General features: G+C 50.1%; 6 protein-coding genes across 6 annotated transcripts; 3 read left to right on the forward strand and 3 right to left on the reverse strand.

The window, feature by feature from the left end:
- The first annotated feature begins 109 nt into the window (after positions 1 to 109).
- F5B22DRAFT_439123 (putative polysaccharide biosynthesis protein) lies at positions 110 to 1,220 on the forward strand. The gene is made up of 3 exons (XM_047971835.1): positions 110 to 364; positions 436 to 460; positions 523 to 1,220. The coding sequence occupies exons 1-3, from the start codon at positions 287 to 289 to the stop codon at positions 975 to 977; spliced, it is 558 nt and encodes a 185-aa protein (XP_047826895.1). The 5' UTR covers positions 110 to 286; the 3' UTR covers positions 978 to 1,220.
- Positions 1,221 to 1,744: 524 nt separating this feature from the next.
- F5B22DRAFT_439121 (P-loop containing nucleoside triphosphate hydrolase protein) lies at positions 1,745 to 6,594 on the forward strand. The gene is made up of 3 exons (XM_047971834.1): positions 1,745 to 2,295; positions 2,351 to 3,011; positions 3,063 to 6,594. Exons 1-3 carry the CDS (start codon positions 1,844 to 1,846, stop codon positions 6,486 to 6,488), a joined length of 4,539 nt encoding a protein of 1,512 aa, XP_047826896.1. The 5' UTR covers positions 1,745 to 1,843; the 3' UTR covers positions 6,489 to 6,594.
- A 48-nt stretch (positions 6,595 to 6,642) lies between these two features.
- F5B22DRAFT_650477 (glycoside hydrolase family 61 protein) lies at positions 6,643 to 7,735 on the reverse strand (the record flags this gene model as incomplete). Its single annotated transcript, XM_047979322.1, has 6 exons — positions 6,643 to 6,673; positions 6,727 to 6,761; positions 6,820 to 6,869; positions 6,943 to 7,206; positions 7,279 to 7,574; positions 7,632 to 7,735. 6 exons carry the CDS (start codon positions 7,733 to 7,735, stop codon positions 6,643 to 6,645), a joined length of 780 nt encoding a protein of 259 aa, XP_047826897.1.
- A 906-nt stretch (positions 7,736 to 8,641) lies between these two features.
- F5B22DRAFT_622794 (uncharacterized protein) lies at positions 8,642 to 10,532 on the forward strand. The gene has a single exon (XM_047975991.1). It carries the CDS (start codon positions 9,174 to 9,176, stop codon positions 10,362 to 10,364), a length of 1,191 nt encoding a protein of 396 aa, XP_047826898.1. The 5' UTR covers positions 8,642 to 9,173; the 3' UTR covers positions 10,365 to 10,532.
- On the reverse strand, positions 10,533 to 12,601 carry F5B22DRAFT_622796 (uncharacterized protein). Its single transcript, XM_047975992.1, has 3 exons — positions 11,930 to 12,601; positions 11,449 to 11,868; positions 10,533 to 11,369 (listed from the first exon to the last, which is right to left on the reverse strand). The coding sequence occupies exons 1-3, from the start codon at positions 11,963 to 11,965 to the stop codon at positions 10,926 to 10,928; spliced, it is 900 nt and encodes a 299-aa protein (XP_047826899.1). The 5' UTR covers positions 11,966 to 12,601; the 3' UTR covers positions 10,533 to 10,925.
- A 50-nt stretch (positions 12,602 to 12,651) lies between these two features.
- F5B22DRAFT_622799 (uncharacterized protein) lies at positions 12,652 to 14,877 on the reverse strand. The gene is made up of 3 exons (XM_047975993.1): positions 13,606 to 14,877; positions 13,174 to 13,460; positions 12,652 to 13,118 (listed from the first exon to the last, which is right to left on the reverse strand). Exons 1-3 carry the CDS (start codon positions 14,374 to 14,376, stop codon positions 12,815 to 12,817), a joined length of 1,362 nt encoding a protein of 453 aa, XP_047826900.1. The 5' UTR covers positions 14,377 to 14,877; the 3' UTR covers positions 12,652 to 12,814.
- Positions 14,878 to 16,288: the final 1,411 nt, after the last annotated feature.

Genomic DNA, 16,288 nt, shown 5'->3' on the forward strand with positions numbered 1-16,288 from the left:
CACTATAAGTTTATAGATAAGATAAGGAAGGAGGTCACTGTAATAAGCTCTTATCTTATCAGCACCTACCCCGCCATCCTGATGCTGGCCAGCTATGACGATCCTGCAAAAAACAACGTGGGGCAACGGGCATTCAAGTAATCTCGTCGCATTGTCTACCGCTAGACAGAGCGCTAGAGTCATCACTATCACAAGCCTCATTTCCGCCCATCAGCTCTGATCCATTCTGTCAGCTTCAACAACTTCCACAAAATCAAGTAACCCAGAAAAAGGACATTTAGACATCATGGATGACGCCCTTTTCAAGATGTCGGGGCTTGTGCCCGTCGACTTTGACGCTGAGAACGCCGACAACCTCGAAGATGTGAGACCCTCATTCCCCCCTTCTCAAGTTATCGCCTATGTAAGCTAATCATCTTGATTCCGTGGCCTTAGATTGAGAAACAGTTCGCTGTCAAAGGTTAGAATGCGCTTTCCCCCTATCCATCGATCTTGTGTCGCTAATGGGTGCAACTGTTACAGCTGTGCAACATCTCGAGACATACTGGGCCATCCTACAGAAGGTGAAGGGATCCGCGCTACGACTTACGAAGATGGACGATGACATACTCGAACACCTTAAGACCGACTTCCCCGAATTCGACCCTGCCGCGACGATAAACGAAGATGAGATGAAGAGCAAGGCCGGCAAGGAGAAGTGGCGCAAGTTCATGATGGCTTACGAGAAAAAGATTGACGATTACAACTTTGGCACAATGCTGCGCACGAGCCCTAAGGTCGAGTACGAACAAGACACGACAATATTTGGTATGGATGGGCCCTCTAGTATGTTCAAGAGTGAAAGAGTACAATTGCTGACGCTTTATCGTGAAATTACACCAGTCCCCAGGATGCAGTTCTATGCCGTTGAAATAGCCAGAAATCGCGCGGGGTTGAATGACTGGATCTACGAAAAAGCAAAGGCCGAGAAGAAATAAATTTGACGCGACATGGGGATGAAAAGTCCGTAACATTTTAAAGATAGCAGGGACAGGATATTGCGACTTTCGCGATGGGTTGTCACGTAATTTTGGGGTTCTAACACTAGACCCAACACCGGAGAGTATCGATTCGTCGCAGCGGCTACGCAATGAACTTTATCAAGTTAACATTCACATACATCACCTTCGCCTCTTGCGATATTAATCGTAAGCGAGTAACCAGTGGCCGCTATTTTGCGTCCATCATAGATCCCAGTGCTAGAGAGCAGATGGCCTCGGCTGTTGAGGATCGACTCTCTGCATCCAACGATCTGGAAGCCATCGTCGGAGCGAATTTTCGACACTACATCGAATATGTGGCGCGCTACCAACGCAGTTCTAGGTTTTTGCAGCTCGATTGTGAACTTCCATCAGTGACATAGCTTATCCATTACTACAATATGAAATAATGCGGTGCTCTTTATCCTTTCCATGTCTTTGAGTTACCGCGCTACTCCGATTCTTTGGTCGAACGCAGCGTCATCCGAACAAAGGTAACTTGATACACTCTGTTTGGTTGACAATCCACACACCATTATGTGGCTTCCACCCTCAGCAACTCGGTGACCTAGCACACTAAACCATATTGTAGGTTGTCGGGCAACGCAGATGGAGGTTTGCGCCATGCGCCATTGAAAGTAAACAATGCTCCCATCGCGTCGTGCTCACTGTCACAGCCATGTCAATCAATCAATCGGGGCAGTGCCGGGTCCTAGTTTGCATCACATTTATACACTCATACCATCAGTTACATCCGACATTGCATACCCTCTGATTGTATCACAGCCTGATCTTGCGATCTGCTGCTGCGTAATTGATGAATAATGGAGGCGGCGACTTCGACTTCAACCAGTCAATCGATCTCTCAGCAAGACCAGCAGCAGCCCTCTTTTCGAGATTTGTTTCTATTTACAGCATGGCCTGACTACTGGCTGTTAGGCGCCGGCTTAGTTGGGGCTCTTCTAGCAGGTGCTTTTATGACCTCGATGTCTATCCTCCTGGGTCGCATCTTTGCAGTCATCACTCAGTTCGGCTCTGGCCACCTCACCGGCGCTGAAACTGCAGCCCAAGTCTCATCATGGTGTGTTTTACTAGCAGTCGTTGGTGGTGCAGGTTTCCTCGTCAATTTCGCCTTCATGTTCTCCTGGGTTGCTTTCAGTGAGCTACAAGCTAGAAACATTCGAAAGAGAATGTTTCGCGGCCTTTTGGAGAAGGATATGCAATGGTTCGACACGCAGCAAGACGGCGTCGCTAGTCTATTAATTAGGATCCAAACGTAAAGTTACATCTCCGAGACTAGAATGAGGGCAACACCGCTGACAGCAAACTAGACAGACGCGAGAAGTGCAGATCGCATCATCCGTAGCACTCGGTTCGCTATCAGCCAGACTTGCCACCTCGATCGCAAACCTCATAATCGCTCTAGTTACCGCTTGGAAGTTGACGCTGGTGTTGCTAGCTTCTATTCCCGTCTCAGTTGTCATTCTCCATCTCCTCGCCCGACCAATCCAACCAGCAATTCAATCGCAAAAGAAGGAACTCTCGCGCGCTTCTAAATATGCGTTCTCAGCTATCTCTGCTATCGACCTTGTCAAGGTTTTCAACGGAATTGATCATGAAACATGGCAATACATGGCTGCAATCAGAATGTCCATGCAGAAATATCTCATTCAAGCCCGTGCCAATGCATACCAGATCGGCTACGTCAAATTTTGGTTAGAGAGTCTTTTTGTTGTCGGGTTTTATTATGGTGCGGTTCTTGTCGACCAAGGTTTGAGTCCTGGTAGTGTCCTAACCACTTTTTATGCTGCTCTCGCAGCACTCCAAGCCATTGAGGCCTTCGTTCCCACGTACCTGGTTCTAGCCAAGGGAATATCCGCAGCCCAAGCTCTTCGTTCTGTTTCCCATAACGTGGAAGGCGGACGAACAGTCTATCCTATGGTGGGCGGTTACGTCCCCAGTAAGTGTGTAGGCGACATTGAGATGCGAAATGTAGGAGCACTCCTTGTCCAAAATTGTTCGCTGCAACTAATTTTCTCCCAGATAACATTTACGTACCCATCAAACCCCTCCAAGATGGTCCTTGAAAAGTCCTCGTTCCATTTTCAAGCAGGTGAACTTTGCTTCATCATTGGGAGAAGTGGCTCGGGCAAGAGCACGGTAGGTAACCTCCTGTTAAAATTCTACGAACCGCTCTCCGGCGAAATCTTGATTGATGGTCACGCAATCAGGACCTTGGACATAGATTGGCTTCGACACAACATCACATTGATACAACAGACCAGTGTTCTCTTCAACGATACCTTCTTCATGAACATCGCATTCGGTCACAATAGCCCCACACGAGTCTCTACAGAAGAAGTCAAGGCTGCTTGTGAGACAGCGCTGCTCCAGTCTACAATAACAAGCCTGCCTTGCGGTATGAACACCAACGTTGGTGCCGGTGGCCACAATCTCAGTGGTGGACAGAAGCAGCGAGTTGCTCTGGCCAGAGCTAAACTTAGAGACCCTCCAGTTCTCATTCTTGATGAGGTTACTAGCGGACTAGATCCTGTGAATCGAGAATTGATAATGGAGGCAATTAGAACATGGCGTCGTGGAAAGACCACAGTCATTATAACTCATGAGGTTGCTCAGATCAAAGAACGTGATTTTGTTTACGTCATGGATAATGGACGCGTGGTACAAGAAGGCTTGTACTCGGACCTCCAGCAACAGCATGATGGTTTGCTTGCCCAGCTTGTTACGGCTGCAACGGCATCAGGGTCACGCTCCGAGCGCAGCACAGAAGGCTTTGTCGCTAGGCAGAGCAAGAGCAGTGTTGTAAATTTCTCTCGGCCGTTGAGCGACGCATCCCAGAATGACCCATTGGTTCCCGGATCCCCTTCCCCGGGTGAAGCACTTCGTGGTGTGCCTTCCTCGTCGCATGATGTTTTCATGATGGCCCGACGCGATTCTCAGCTGCGTTTGCTTGGAGACCAACGCAGTCGCCATATAGATGCTTCTGGGGCACTGAATGCTTTAGCTGCAGCGGCCGAAGACTCCCCGCGGAGAGGCCTCAGCAGGATGGTAACTTCACTCAGCCGCCACTTCACATCTACTCGTGCCCCGGCTCCCTCGCAGTCCCCAACATGGAGTTCTAGTGACCAGCCACTTACTCCAATATCACCGATAAAAGCTGGAAGTATCTTTCGTCTTCAAACCCTTGGCTACACAGTGCAAACCCATCGGCAAGGTTCTAGATCTTCCAGGTTCAAACACCAACCAAGATCGAGTCTGTCCGGGACTGGACCGAGGCGAAAAGACGAACGCAGCGCTAGACAAGATGAAAAACGGCCAAGTGATAGCGAAGAGACAGAAACCTTGTCCTTGGTCTCTATCTATAAAACAGTCTGGCCATGTCTTGGATTTAAAGAAAGGATGTTCATCCTAGTGGGATCTTTCTCGTCTCTCGTTGTCGCAGGCTCTGTTCCCGCATTCTCCATTGTTTTTGCTAACCTCTTAGCTGCACTCTACAAAAAGGAGAATCGACTAGAATCTGGTCAGAAATGGGCTTTGATACTCTTGGGGATTGCAGGATCCGGTGCCATCGCTACCTTTCTCAGCCATTACCTCCTTGAATGGGCTGGACAGGCTTGGGTTAATGAGCTTCGCAAGCAAGCATTCAACCGAGTGCTTCGCCAACCCAAAACCTGGTTTGAGAACCCGAAACACTCACCCAGTCGCATCAATGAATGTCTAGATCGTAATGCAGAAGAGATGCGGAATCTAGTCGGTCGGTTTGCACCACTTCTTCTTGTTGTCGTCGTCATGATTGTCGCATCTGTTAGCTGGGCATTAGCGATTTCTTGGAAGCTCACGCTTGTGAGTCTAGCGAGTGGCCCCTTTCTCATTGCTGCCACACAGGGATACTCAGCTGTCTCGAACAAATGGGAACTGCGTTGCAATAAAGCAGCAGAGGAGACGAATGCTATCGTTGTCGAAACTTTCACCAACATACGAGTTATCCGAGCGTTGACGCTCGAAGGATTTTTCGGTCGCAAACATCAGAAATCGGCGCAGAATACATTCGAGCTGGGAATCAAGAAAGCCGCTTTCACAGCTGCCTTGTATGCATGTTGGCAGTCTGTATTTTGGTTCATGATGGCTCTCATATTTTGGTATGCTACGGTGCTGTTGGCTGTTAACCAGGAAATCACCGTTCAGTCCATTCTCCAAGTCGTCAATCTCCTCGTCCTAGGGTTGAGTACAGCTTCGAACATCCTCAATTCTGTGCCAGCAATCTCTGCTGCGCAAACAACAGCTAGTCTGCTTTTATACTATGCTCGTCTGCCTCTAAATTCATCTCATGAGACCAAAGGCACAAAAACATTAGCACGCCCGTTACCAATCCGTTTTAATAACCTGTCTTTCGCCTATCCTTCAAAGAGAAACCAGCTCGTTTTGAGAAATATTACGCTAACGTTCGAAGCGGGCGTGTCGACTGCAATCGTCGGATCATCTGGGTGTGGGAAAAGCACCATTGCATCTATCATCCTAGGTCTACACACCCCTAACACTTCTTCAAACTCATTCAGTAGAAATAGCTCTATTCACCCTCTATTGTTCTCCTCCGTTCCCTTCCAACAAGTAGATATATCCAAACTGAGAACGCAAATTGGCTATGTCCCCCAAGCTCCCTTCCTCTTCCCGACCTCGATAGCAGGAAACATAGCATACGGCCTCCTAGAAGACTCACCTCTTCGATCTCCAGCGAACATCGAGCAAGCTGCTCGCGAAGCCGGCATCCACGACTTCATACATAGCTTACCAGATGGCTATGAGACTATCGTCGGCGACGGCGGCCAGGCCCTAAGTGGAGGTCAGGCCCAGCGCGTATGCATTGCCCGTGCCCTCGCAAGACGTCCCAAGATCCTCGTCCTAGACGAGCCCACGAGTGCCCTAGATGCAGAGAGCGCTGAAGGAGTTAGAAGGACGATCCAGAATCTCTTGAACCCTGAACACCATCGCCTCCGAAAGTCTGTCGATAACATGCAGAGTCGCGAGCGTCTGTGTGTCATCATGGTCACGCACAGCCAAGAGATGATGAAGATGGCAGACCGCATCGTCATGATCGATCACGGACGCGTCGTGGAGACGGGGACATATAGAGAGTTGTGGGAGAAGAAGGGACCGTTCGCTGAGCTTGTCAGTGGCGGGGTGTGGATGGGGGGTGGTAAAAATGGCGATATTGCTACTACTACGCCTCAGAAGCCACCGGGTTATTATAAATATGGCGCGTCACATTCCAGGGATCTCCCTTTGAGAAGCGGTAAAGGGGGCGAGGAGGTTAGACCAAGGTGGATTGGTGTGCGCGATGTCGACTGGAATGGGGAGTCTGGGCCGTCTACGGGGGTGCTGAGTCCCGTCGCCAGTCCGTTTAGTCGGCCTGCGAGGAGGAGGGAACGTAAGGCCGATGGCGACGTTTGATATTCCGTGTTGCTGATGTTTTTATATGTATCTACATACTTGTGCTACTACATATGCATTCTAGGAACGGTGTTTCATGCGCTTAATTGGAATCATTTAATGCTTATTAGATATCCTCTGTCTACCTACCTCGTGAAAATGCGAAACTGGAGACTTAGCACTCAAGGCAATATTTATTTACAAATCTGAGGAATTGTCAGCACATGAAGTGATGTTCGCGACCGTGAAATCAACTTACCCATTCCAAACTGGGGGTCCAGCTATGGTATAGTTCTGCAAGGGTGAATCAGTTGTGAAGATTAGGTCTTCTACTATTGAGAATCCAACATACCGTAGCATCCTTGTTCTCATCGGAATATATATCGATGAATATCGACGGATCTAACAACAAGTCAGCTTTGCCACGACGACCGCCGTGTGGTAAGCATGTGAGAGAGGATCCAGATACACATACCATCCTCAGCATAGGCGCCCGGGAACCGAGCCATATACCGCTCCGAAGGGAACGCATTACCCGTGCCGCTAATGTTCAGGTGCGCGCATTCGGGGTAGAACTGCGGCGCACTGGCAACGTGCAAACTCAGTATCTCGTGCCGCACGATGTATAGACCTGGCTTGAGGGTCGATGGGATCGTCACAGGCCAGAGATCCGGGCTTCCGTCCCAGTGCTGGAATTTCGTCTGGTACCATTGGCCGCCTACTAATCCTCCCTCAAGAACTTCGCGCTCTCGTTAGCAACTTGTTCGTATAATGAGGATTCAAAGCCTTTTATGTTTAAAGAGAAGCTTACTGCCAGCCTCCCATATCTTAAAGAAATCCAGCTTGTTCACGTCGACGTCCTGGCAGGACTCGCCGCACTCCGCGAGCCATACCGTCATCGGCCCGACGGGGTGCAGCCAATACCAGTATACGGCAGTGAGGGTCTCGCCCGCCGCGATAGGTATGTACGACGGCGGCGCGGTGCCCGGGGTATTACACGCGAGGCCGGTGTCGTTGATGAAGAAGATCGGGTCGATCGAGGCCCATAGCCTCTGCGTCATCCATGGCTGTCCCTCCTGCGACTCCCTCGGGTCGTCCGGATTATAACTTTTGAACTTCTTAGCATTACTGCGTTCAAGGTAGCAGCCGTATGGTTATGCTGACCCCCTGTACCAGGTATCTCCGACGGTGTAGTTCGTCAGCCCACCATGGGCGACGACGTGGTTCACGAACAGCAGGAATGATACAAGCGACAACATTAAAGACATGATGAAGTGATCTTGGCGACGCTCAACTGTGGCTATAAGGATGCCGGGGAGTTAGACAATACGGCTATGTAGCGAACGTCGGGCATAGATTCATCGTTATGGGAAACAGCCGGGAGGCATCGTGCCCTTGGCGGTTGGAGATACTACCACATGTATTTACGTAAGGGGATGCAGTGATGGAAGACGTGAGTCGTTGCTATTGTGGTTCTCGTCCTCATATGGTAACTGGGACTATGTAGGGCACGGGTCCAGACGTTGTGTTATTGGTACCGGCTATTTACTGTAGTTTATGGGATCTTGTCACGTTGTTGGTTTTTTCGTGGCGATAATACAACCAATCCTTAAAATTTCAAACACAGATCTTGTCGAATTATAGCATATTTTATGATTGATTGATGCCATCAATAATAAATTCGAGACAACAGTGTTGTAACTAGGCACCACCTCCTTTGCCTCTCATGAAGTTCTATTGGACGTGGATTGACACAACACGTAATTCGACTTAGCCGAACACACTCACTTCTTAGGTCGAGGCAGGCACTGCCGCTAGATGTATAGAGTTGCCCATCATAAAGTGTCGTTCTACCATGAGCTTATCAGACAACTTTCGGCACTAAACTTCCAGGCTGATTTAGGGGGCGCTCAGAATGGTGCTCCGGTGAAGTTACAGACTACCATTGTCTCTCAGGTCATTGTCGTACCTCACTATCATGTGACTGTTTATTATCGTGTGTTTCCATGAGTATATGGGTGGGAACTCAAGCAATGAGTCTATATGGAGGTATTCAAAGCAGGTTATTAATATTGAGGCGGATATGAACTTTGCCAAGGTTCAGCTACTATATCCCCGCCTTTAAGTCAGGGGTAGCTAGAGAATAGCCACCAGAGAGCTAAGTTGACAAGCACATCGAGGGCGCATGTTCCGTGACCCAACAACCGGCAAAATAAGGCAGGTCAACCATATTAACCCCATCTCCGGCATTTGGAGGCGTCGATCTCCTCAATTGAATATTACCACGAATCATAAGGCCAGCTGCCAAGTCACCATATTGCCAAGGCACCTCGGCGATTCGTTTCACTTCCAGCTATCCACCTTGGGTGCGGTGACGAAACAACAGGGTAGGGTGTTATGGGATAATGCTTTGCGCATGGATTACCACGCATTCTTGGATCGTACCATGCAGTGCCATTCGCCTCCAGGACGAGGATCCGAAGACCATTTAATCTGGGGGAGCGTGCATAGTTCTATGGCCGCAACATGCCAGAACAACAGGCAAAAGCCCACCGGGAGAAGGGGAGGTGGCGCTGTGCACAGATACACAGATATAAGTATTCATCTAGGCAGTTTCCTATCCCCGATCTGCCTCGCTTGGTCTCCTTGAATCGTCCTTCTCGGTTAAACAAGCTTGAAATTCCACAGCTAGTATAGGTTTCCAAGATGGTTCGCACCTTAACCACTGCCCTCCTGCTGGGCTCCTCCTGCTGGGCTCTCCCCTATAGCGGAGAGATCTACGAGCGACAGAATACAACTTGTGTCGTTAAGGACAGCTATCCTACGGTCAACGTTGCTAAACTACCTGATCCTTTCACCTTCGCCGATGGCAGCAAGGTCTCTACCCAGGACGAGTGGAAATGCCGCCAGGCGGAGATAAGCAAGCAGCTACAACAATACGAGCTGGGCGACTACCCGCCGCCACCGGATAAGGTCGAGGCCACGATGTCCGGCAGCTCCATCTCGGTCAAGATCACCGTCGGTAGCAAGAGCGCCACTATCACCTCGAGCATAACGAAGGGCAGCAGCGCCGCACCGGGCCCGGCCGTCATATCCATCGGCGGCTCTTCACTGCCCATCCCGGGTACGGTTGGCAGAATCAACTTCGGTAACGACCAATGGGCTGGTCAGAGCAATGCCCGTGGCCAGGGTGCTTTCTACACCCTGTTCGGCAACACACACTCCGCTGGTGCCCTGACTGCTTGGGCCTGGGGCGTAGACCGTCTTATCGACGGCCTTGAGCAGCTAGGCTCTGCCAAGACTGGCATCGACACGACGCGCTTGGCAACGACAGGCTGCTCGCGCAATGGCAAGGGCGCCTTCGTAGTCGGTGCTTTAGTTCAGCGTATCGCTCTCACGCTACCTCAGGAGTCCGGCTCGGGTGGTGCCGCTTGCTGGCGTATCTCCGACTCGGAGGAACAGCGCGGCCAAACTATCCAGACGGCACACCAAATTGTGGGTGAGAATGTGTGGTTCAGCAAGCGCCTTGACACATACGTTCGCTCGGTCCCGACGATGCCCGTCGACCACCACTTCCTGGCAGCTCTCGTGGCGCCTCGTGGTCTGTTCGTCATTGAGAACGACATCAACTGGCTCGGCCCCGTTTCCACAACTGGCTGCATGAAGGCAGGTCGTCTGGCCTACAAGGGCGCCGGTGTTCCCAACAACATGGGCTTCTCGCTCGTCGGCGGCCACCAACACTGCCAGTTCCCGTCCTCGCAGCAGGCCGACCTCACCTCTTTCATCAACTACTTCCTTCTCAAGGGCACCACCGCCCCTAGCGCCGTCGAGAAGAGCTCCTCCAACGTTAACGTGGCTGATTGGGCTGCGTGGAACATCCCTTCGCTCACGGCGTAAGATGGAACGGTTAGCACCTCTTCTTCATCGTCTTGTTAGCGCTTTATAGTACGCCTGCCGAGAAATACTGAGCATAATTGGTCTCGATCACATATTTCCATTTGTAAATATCAATGAGAGATATAAAATCAATAGGCAAGCGAATAAAAAGGCACATTCGTCCACAACTCCTGTATCCCCTGACCTGTCTGAAATTGGGCATAGATTTGTGTCCGATTTTGTGAGCTAATCATGTAGGATAATCATGCTGATATCACTGGGCTTTAAGTCCTAGTCTATTGTGATGGCTTGATGTCAGAGATCGTTCTTGACCGTGGACTTCCATACAAGGGACTTTTGTAGAAATCTACCCAAGTAGGAATATCGAACTGACAACCTGGCGCTCTGACTTTTTTTCACTGGCTGAATCAAACATTCGTAACACCTCTCTCTCTTCATGACACAATCACTGTTGTAGAATTGATAAGTAAACCATCAAGATGGAGCATATTTGTAAGCGCCGCTATCATTACAAAGTTGCAGTTTCCAAATTCAGGGCGAGTGATCTCGGCGAGACTCAAATTATCCCTCGAGCCATGCCCGGATGGTTCCTCCAAGATCTTCCTCCTGAAGCCCCAATAACTCAATTGCATTATCTGGTCCCTGGACAGCGAGTCCGGCGCCGTCCTGATGAATGCGCTTTCGCAGAAAGTGTGAAAACGCGCTGTAGTCGCCCTTGCCAAGTTTTTCGAGACCGATCTTCTGTTGCTCAGCCGTCGAGACTTTGTTGACAGTCCACTTCTCCCCTGTGATCTTCTCGACGAGCGCCAAGATTTCGTTTTGCGTCGGGTTGAACGAAGCAATGGAGATGTACCGGTTTGTCGTCGGCTCGGGATGCTTGAACACGGCGGCGACGGCCTTGCCGATGAGAGGCAGGTTGGTAGCTTGATACGGCTCGTTTCCGGAGTCATGAATGGTAGCTGTCTTTGTAGCCTTGTCTAGCCCAATTGACCCGTAAGGAAGTCCCTAGGACAAAGGGGAGATGAGTTAGTAGAGCACATTGTCCTATCATTATTGATATAGAATGGAAATAGTCAATATTCACCCAGTCAAAGAAAAGTCCCGTCGAAATTCCGGTCCAGGTGAATGACGGGTTCTGCTTCCATTTTTCATGAATGTAATTCAACGTGTTGACCTTGCCTTGTAGAATCTTCCCGATCGGCTCTTGGCCTAGGAATCTCGTATTGATCCCGAATTCTGAGGGGATGATGCGCTTCACGCCCGCGGCCACGGCCGCGTCGACGAGGGGCTGCTGCCCCGCTACCGCTACCGTGGCAATGGTAGAAACAAGGGCCTCCTGGCCTTCAAGAGCCGCTGTCAAGGACTCGACAGACGAATAATCGACCGGCTTTGAGGACACTCCCGCAGGGAATGTCGCTGATGACCCCTCACGAGTCAATGCCGTCACATTGAACCCAGCAGCCACGAGCTCGCTAACAACCGCTCGGCCAAGGTTGCCTGATCCCTGAATCGTCGATACTGGTAAGCGTTGCACACCCGCGAATCCTTGTATGGATATCACCTACTCCAACGACCGCGACGTTCTTGATTGGACTGGCCATTATGGATGAATGTTTATTCGAGTTTTAAGCATTACAGGATGCTCATTCACCGTGCGATATTATCGGTCGGATCTGAAGCCTTTTATACCTATCTCCACCAGTTAACGTGCCCAAGCTATGGCCCATTTCTCCGCACCAATGGCTAAGACGGAATCGGGAATAACAGGCAGTGAAGAACGGCATTGAGTGCTTTATGTGAATGCCGGATTCCATAACATGGTGTTATTATTGCGTGATGGAAGCAACTGCGGATGTTGAAGTCGACTATGAGTAGATAGCTAATAACGGAGCCTTAATGATGAATGCTTGGCGACAAGACGTGAATGTTAGATAGCTGGTAATCTACCTAGCTAATGCGATTGATTGGTCGCATCTTTGCGAAAGCTATCCAGGTAATTAGGTATTCTCAGCTGAGTGTAGAGGATAAGTTTCAACTTTCAGGTAGATGTTTCACCAAAAACCTCGATGCAGATTAAAAGAAAGACATGTCTCTCGAGCCAGAGTTAGGAGCTGAAGACGCTCTGGATAAAGCCCACGATTAAGTGCTGTAACTGCTCATAGCCAATGCCATAGCTACCGAGGTGCGATATGCACTCCTGTCGGGCTTGAAAGAAGGTTCAGTTGTGCAAATGATATGTATAGCGCTGAAAGTTGTCGTCAAGTCACTGAGCTAAAAATACTAAACGTTGGAATAAATGGTATCATTATAATTAAATATAACCAATAAATCGCGGCAGTTGCCGGTGTTGGGCGCGAGCTCTCTAATGGCCCTCTGCTATATACGTGCTCGCCAATATTTTCTAAGAAATTATATAACCACGCTATTGGTGGCTATCCCAGCCCAAGCATCTAGTAGCTATACATGTAGCAGAACAGACCCTGCTTGGTGCGCAGGACGTCGCGGACGGGGGTGTCCCGGCACTTGGAGCCACAAATACCTCCCATGTAGATCATGGTGTCGAGGGTCAGGGGCTGGCAGCCGTCGTTGGTAGCGCAACCGCTAATGGTGTTGCGGCGCGAGAGGGCACCGAGCTGCCACTTGCGGAAAGTGTAATCGATGTACAAGTGATGCATGAAGAAGGCCGGGTCGCCAGGAGAGGCGATAGCATCGGCCATGGTGGCGCCGACGCCGTTGTGGCCCTGAGCGTGGTAACTAATTCTTCGTTTAGCAAATTGTCTCAAGAACGGGATTTCGGGACATGACTTACGTGAACTCCACGCAACTGTGGAAGTCAGGGTAGGATGAACGGGCCAAGCAAGTGTTGTACGAGTTGACGCCAGTCTGGGATGTGACTCCTTCGTTCACGGCACGCTGGACACAGTGAGGGTTGTTGACAGTTTGACCGGGGCCCAAGTTGGACTGGAGGTTGCGGAAAGGTCCATCCGGAATGCATGTACCACGGCCGTTGGTTGGGCCGGGTAGACTGCCGAAGTATTCGGGTCGGAAAATGGTCGCCTCGTGGAACCGGCCAGCCCACTTCTTCTCATCCCACCACTAGAAACAGTCAAGTCAGAATATTAAATCTAAACATGTAATGTGTATAGGCTCAAGTTTTGCTCTAGAGCTATGCTTATGATAGCGTATAATAGGCTATAACAAATAACGAGAGGGTAGCATAATACGAGCGGGATATACTTACAGGCATGGCCCTGTTGAAGCCACACTCATCGCGGAGCATCTGCTCAAAGGCCCACACGAAATAGCGGTGCCATAAGAGGAACTTGTGTGTCTGCTGGCTGGTGCTTCGGCTGTGAATGTTGGGCGCATAGCTTTGGTGAATGCGAACCAAATCTTCGTAACGGTTCCTGGAGAACGACACCCTGCCGGAGGCAGGTCGGGTAGTCAAGCACTTGATGGCATTAACGAAGGCTAGCCTGTCTGAATTCGAGTAGTCATCCCACTCGATACGGACTGCCGGGTTTGGGCAGTCACCAGTGTCTCGTGGCTCGAGTTCGCTGGCGTCTCTGATGTCAAGGAAATGGTCAAGGACATCCTCAACCTTCGTAATGGCCTCTCCAGCCTTGTGCCTCAGTCTGTCCTCGATCTCTTCAAGTCCGTGGTGGTGTCCATGTCCGTGATCCATCTTGTCCAACCACGAATCCAAGTTAGACTCGTGTCCAGGTCCAAAGATGGGCAGGACACTGAAGTTGTTGCCGCCTAGATCCTTGTGTTCTTTAGCCTCTTGGGGTTCGACATGGTGAACTTCACCGAATGTCGACAGAGGGTAACCTTCTTGGGCGCCGCGCTGGCTGAGGGTAAAGCCGATATCGACACCGGCTGCGGCCTCCTCGGGAGACACTGAGTTCACCTGGCCAAACTCGGCAAGCGGAATTCCGTCCTCACGCGACTCAATGGCCGGAACGGAGGCGGCGGTCACGACGGACGCGCACAGAGCAATGGAAAGCCTCATGATGATCGTCGTCGTCGGGTGTAACTAGACGGCCTTGGAGAATTGCGAAGTACAGGCGATCATGCCGAGCAACAGACGATCCAAATTCCCGGGGAGGCGTGCTTGTTATTTATCACCTCGCGCTTTATCCTCGTTAGTCTTACAATTAGGGGGCTTCTTTGACCCAAAAAGGATCCTACCCTGCACTACACAATCCCGCACATTTCCACATTTTTGTTTCCCGCAGCCTTCTTTTTCAGGTTGGTTGCGCGAAGTGGAACTCGCCTCACCCGGCGCAGAACACGACCGGGGCCCATCCACGATGGGATACGAGGGCCTAGTGCGCAACACACGCTGTCCTTCTCTGTGGCCAAGGAGTGGGCAGTCGGCTAGCTGCTCAATCGAGAAACTCCAGCGGTCAGTAAAATTAGCATTCTGCCAGCGGTCCAGCGGTAGACATCTACGTGGGTCGACTCTTGCTCCTTAGGCCAGGGGTGAGAATCGTTAATCCACCAAGATCCGCCCTAGTGACAAGCCCAGGTTCGGTCTGTCAAGCAACCCCTGCATGGGCTGTGCTGTTGTGCTCATTTCCCATAATGGAGCAAGATCTGACCTTTCTGAGCTGGTATTGGTCAATCCCAGTGTAGTAAGACTAATTCACATGTGTACAGCTGTATACTCGTAAGTATAGGCTATGTAACCGCTGAGAGAAGTGTCTAACTTAGGCACAAAACTACCTGATTCTTTGTTCCCGTCAGACTACCTTCAGTCTTTTTGTTCCAGGTCAGATGGATGGCTAACCAGCACCGTAAGAAGGCTTTATTATCGTCACTGAAGTCTGCCCCGGCAATTTAGAGCACAATATGGGCTATCACTGCCCTATTAGTATAAGGTAGACTTACTTAAGAGGGATAGTCTTCTGTATACTACGTAGTATCGACCAAAAGCCAATCAAGTCGCTTACCTAGAGCGTTGAGCGTCTCGCCGCTGTTTAAAAATACATTGGTCCGAGTGATCCCGGCTATTACATTCATGTACTAAGTTATGTACAAACCACACGCACTACTGGTTCAGGTTAGTGGAGAGAGTGAGAACGAGTTTATCATTTTTGCGATGGCTTTGGCCAAAAACTTTCTCCCGTCGAATGTTAGAGTTAGCAGTCCTGAGCCATATAGGAAATTGTACGCGTAAACGTAATTTGCAGTTGTTCAATAGTCATGTAGTAACACATGTTATTTAGTATTCCATGGTTAGCTCCTGAACTGTAGATTAGGGGATGAATGTAGCGTGCCATACAAAAGTCTCGCTTCGTGACCTCATGAAATGAAAGCCAGCTTTTGAAGAACCCAAACCGGGTTAGCCCGGCTGAGGGCTAATCGACTCGGTTCAATCCTTGGCAGACCAGCGCCCTGAACCGTTCTCAAATAGTCGGCTTTTCTAAGGGCTGCTTACATACTTAGTAGTTTCACAGGCTGGTCGAATGAGGCGGGCTGTCGTGGCTGCCGTCAGCTCAATTGGGTTTCCACTGAAATCAACTTGATTCGTGCCTCTGTGCCTCCAATCTCTTTGATACGAGTTCGAGTCAGGAGCACAGTTGTGGCTCGCGTTCTATGTACATAAGTATACTGAAGACGGTATCATATCGCGACACTATACCGCCAAGCATCAAGCATTCATGTTGTGTGAATAAAAGCTCTTCAGTCCCTAGGTAATGTCGCTGTTGGATCATACGAAATATGCCGGGAATGCAGCTGAGCGTCATCTTACTCAGACAGGATATCCTTCATGCACTAGCACGTTACCGTAGGGCTATAAGCCCGAAGCAGTCTCACGTCTCAACTCAGAGCCTCTCGTCAAAACTTCCATGTGAGTCACTATTCTCATCGATCGCATGATGTCTGCCACATGCCACTTTAGTGGTGTGCATATTGTG

Source organism: Xylaria bambusicola (genome assembly GCF_022495145.1).
Source record: "Xylaria bambusicola strain CBS 139988 unplaced genomic scaffold F5B22scaffold_54, whole genome shotgun sequence".
Taxonomy (NCBI): domain Eukaryota; kingdom Fungi; phylum Ascomycota; class Sordariomycetes; order Xylariales; family Xylariaceae; genus Xylaria; species Xylaria bambusicola.

Coding starts and splice junctions, on each gene's coding strand:
- F5B22DRAFT_622794 (XM_047975991.1), top strand. CDS start 9,174: ATGGTTCGCACCTTAACCACTGCCCTCCTGCTGGGCTCCTCCTGCTGG.
- F5B22DRAFT_439121 (XM_047971834.1), top strand. CDS start 1,844: ATGGAGGCGGCGACTTCGACTTCAACCAGTCAATCGATCTCTCAGCAA. Junction 2,296..2,350: donor CTATTAATTAGGATCCAAAC/GTAAAGTTACAT, acceptor ACAGCAAACTAG/ACAGACGCGAGAAGTGCAGA. Junction 3,012..3,062: donor GCGACATTGAGATGCGAAAT/GTAGGAGCACTC, acceptor ATTTTCTCCCAG/ATAACATTTACGTACCCATC.
- F5B22DRAFT_439123 (XM_047971835.1), top strand. CDS start 287: ATGGATGACGCCCTTTTCAAGATGTCGGGGCTTGTGCCCGTCGACTTT. Junction 365..435: donor ACGCCGACAACCTCGAAGAT/GTGAGACCCTCA, acceptor CCGTGGCCTTAG/ATTGAGAAACAGTTCGCTGT. Junction 461..522: donor GAAACAGTTCGCTGTCAAAG/GTTAGAATGCGC, acceptor CAACTGTTACAG/CTGTGCAACATCTCGAGACA.
- F5B22DRAFT_622799 (XM_047975993.1), bottom strand. CDS start 14,376: ATGAGGCTTTCCATTGCTCTGTGCGCGTCCGTCGTGACCGCCGCCTCC. Junction 13,461..13,605: donor GCTTCAACAGGGCCATGCCT/GTAAGTATATCC, acceptor GACTGTTTCTAG/TGGTGGGATGAGAAGAAGTG. Junction 13,119..13,173: donor CACAGTTGCGTGGAGTTCAC/GTAAGTCATGTC, acceptor ACGAAGAATTAG/TTACCACGCTCAGGGCCACA.
- F5B22DRAFT_622796 (XM_047975992.1), bottom strand. CDS start 11,965: ATGGCCAGTCCAATCAAGAACGTCGCGGTCGTTGGA. Junction 11,869..11,929: donor AGAACGTCGCGGTCGTTGGA/GTAGGTGATATC, acceptor TCGACGATTCAG/GGATCAGGCAACCTTGGCCG. Junction 11,370..11,448: donor CGGGACTTTTCTTTGACTGG/GTGAATATTGAC, acceptor CCTTTGTCCTAG/GGACTTCCTTACGGGTCAAT.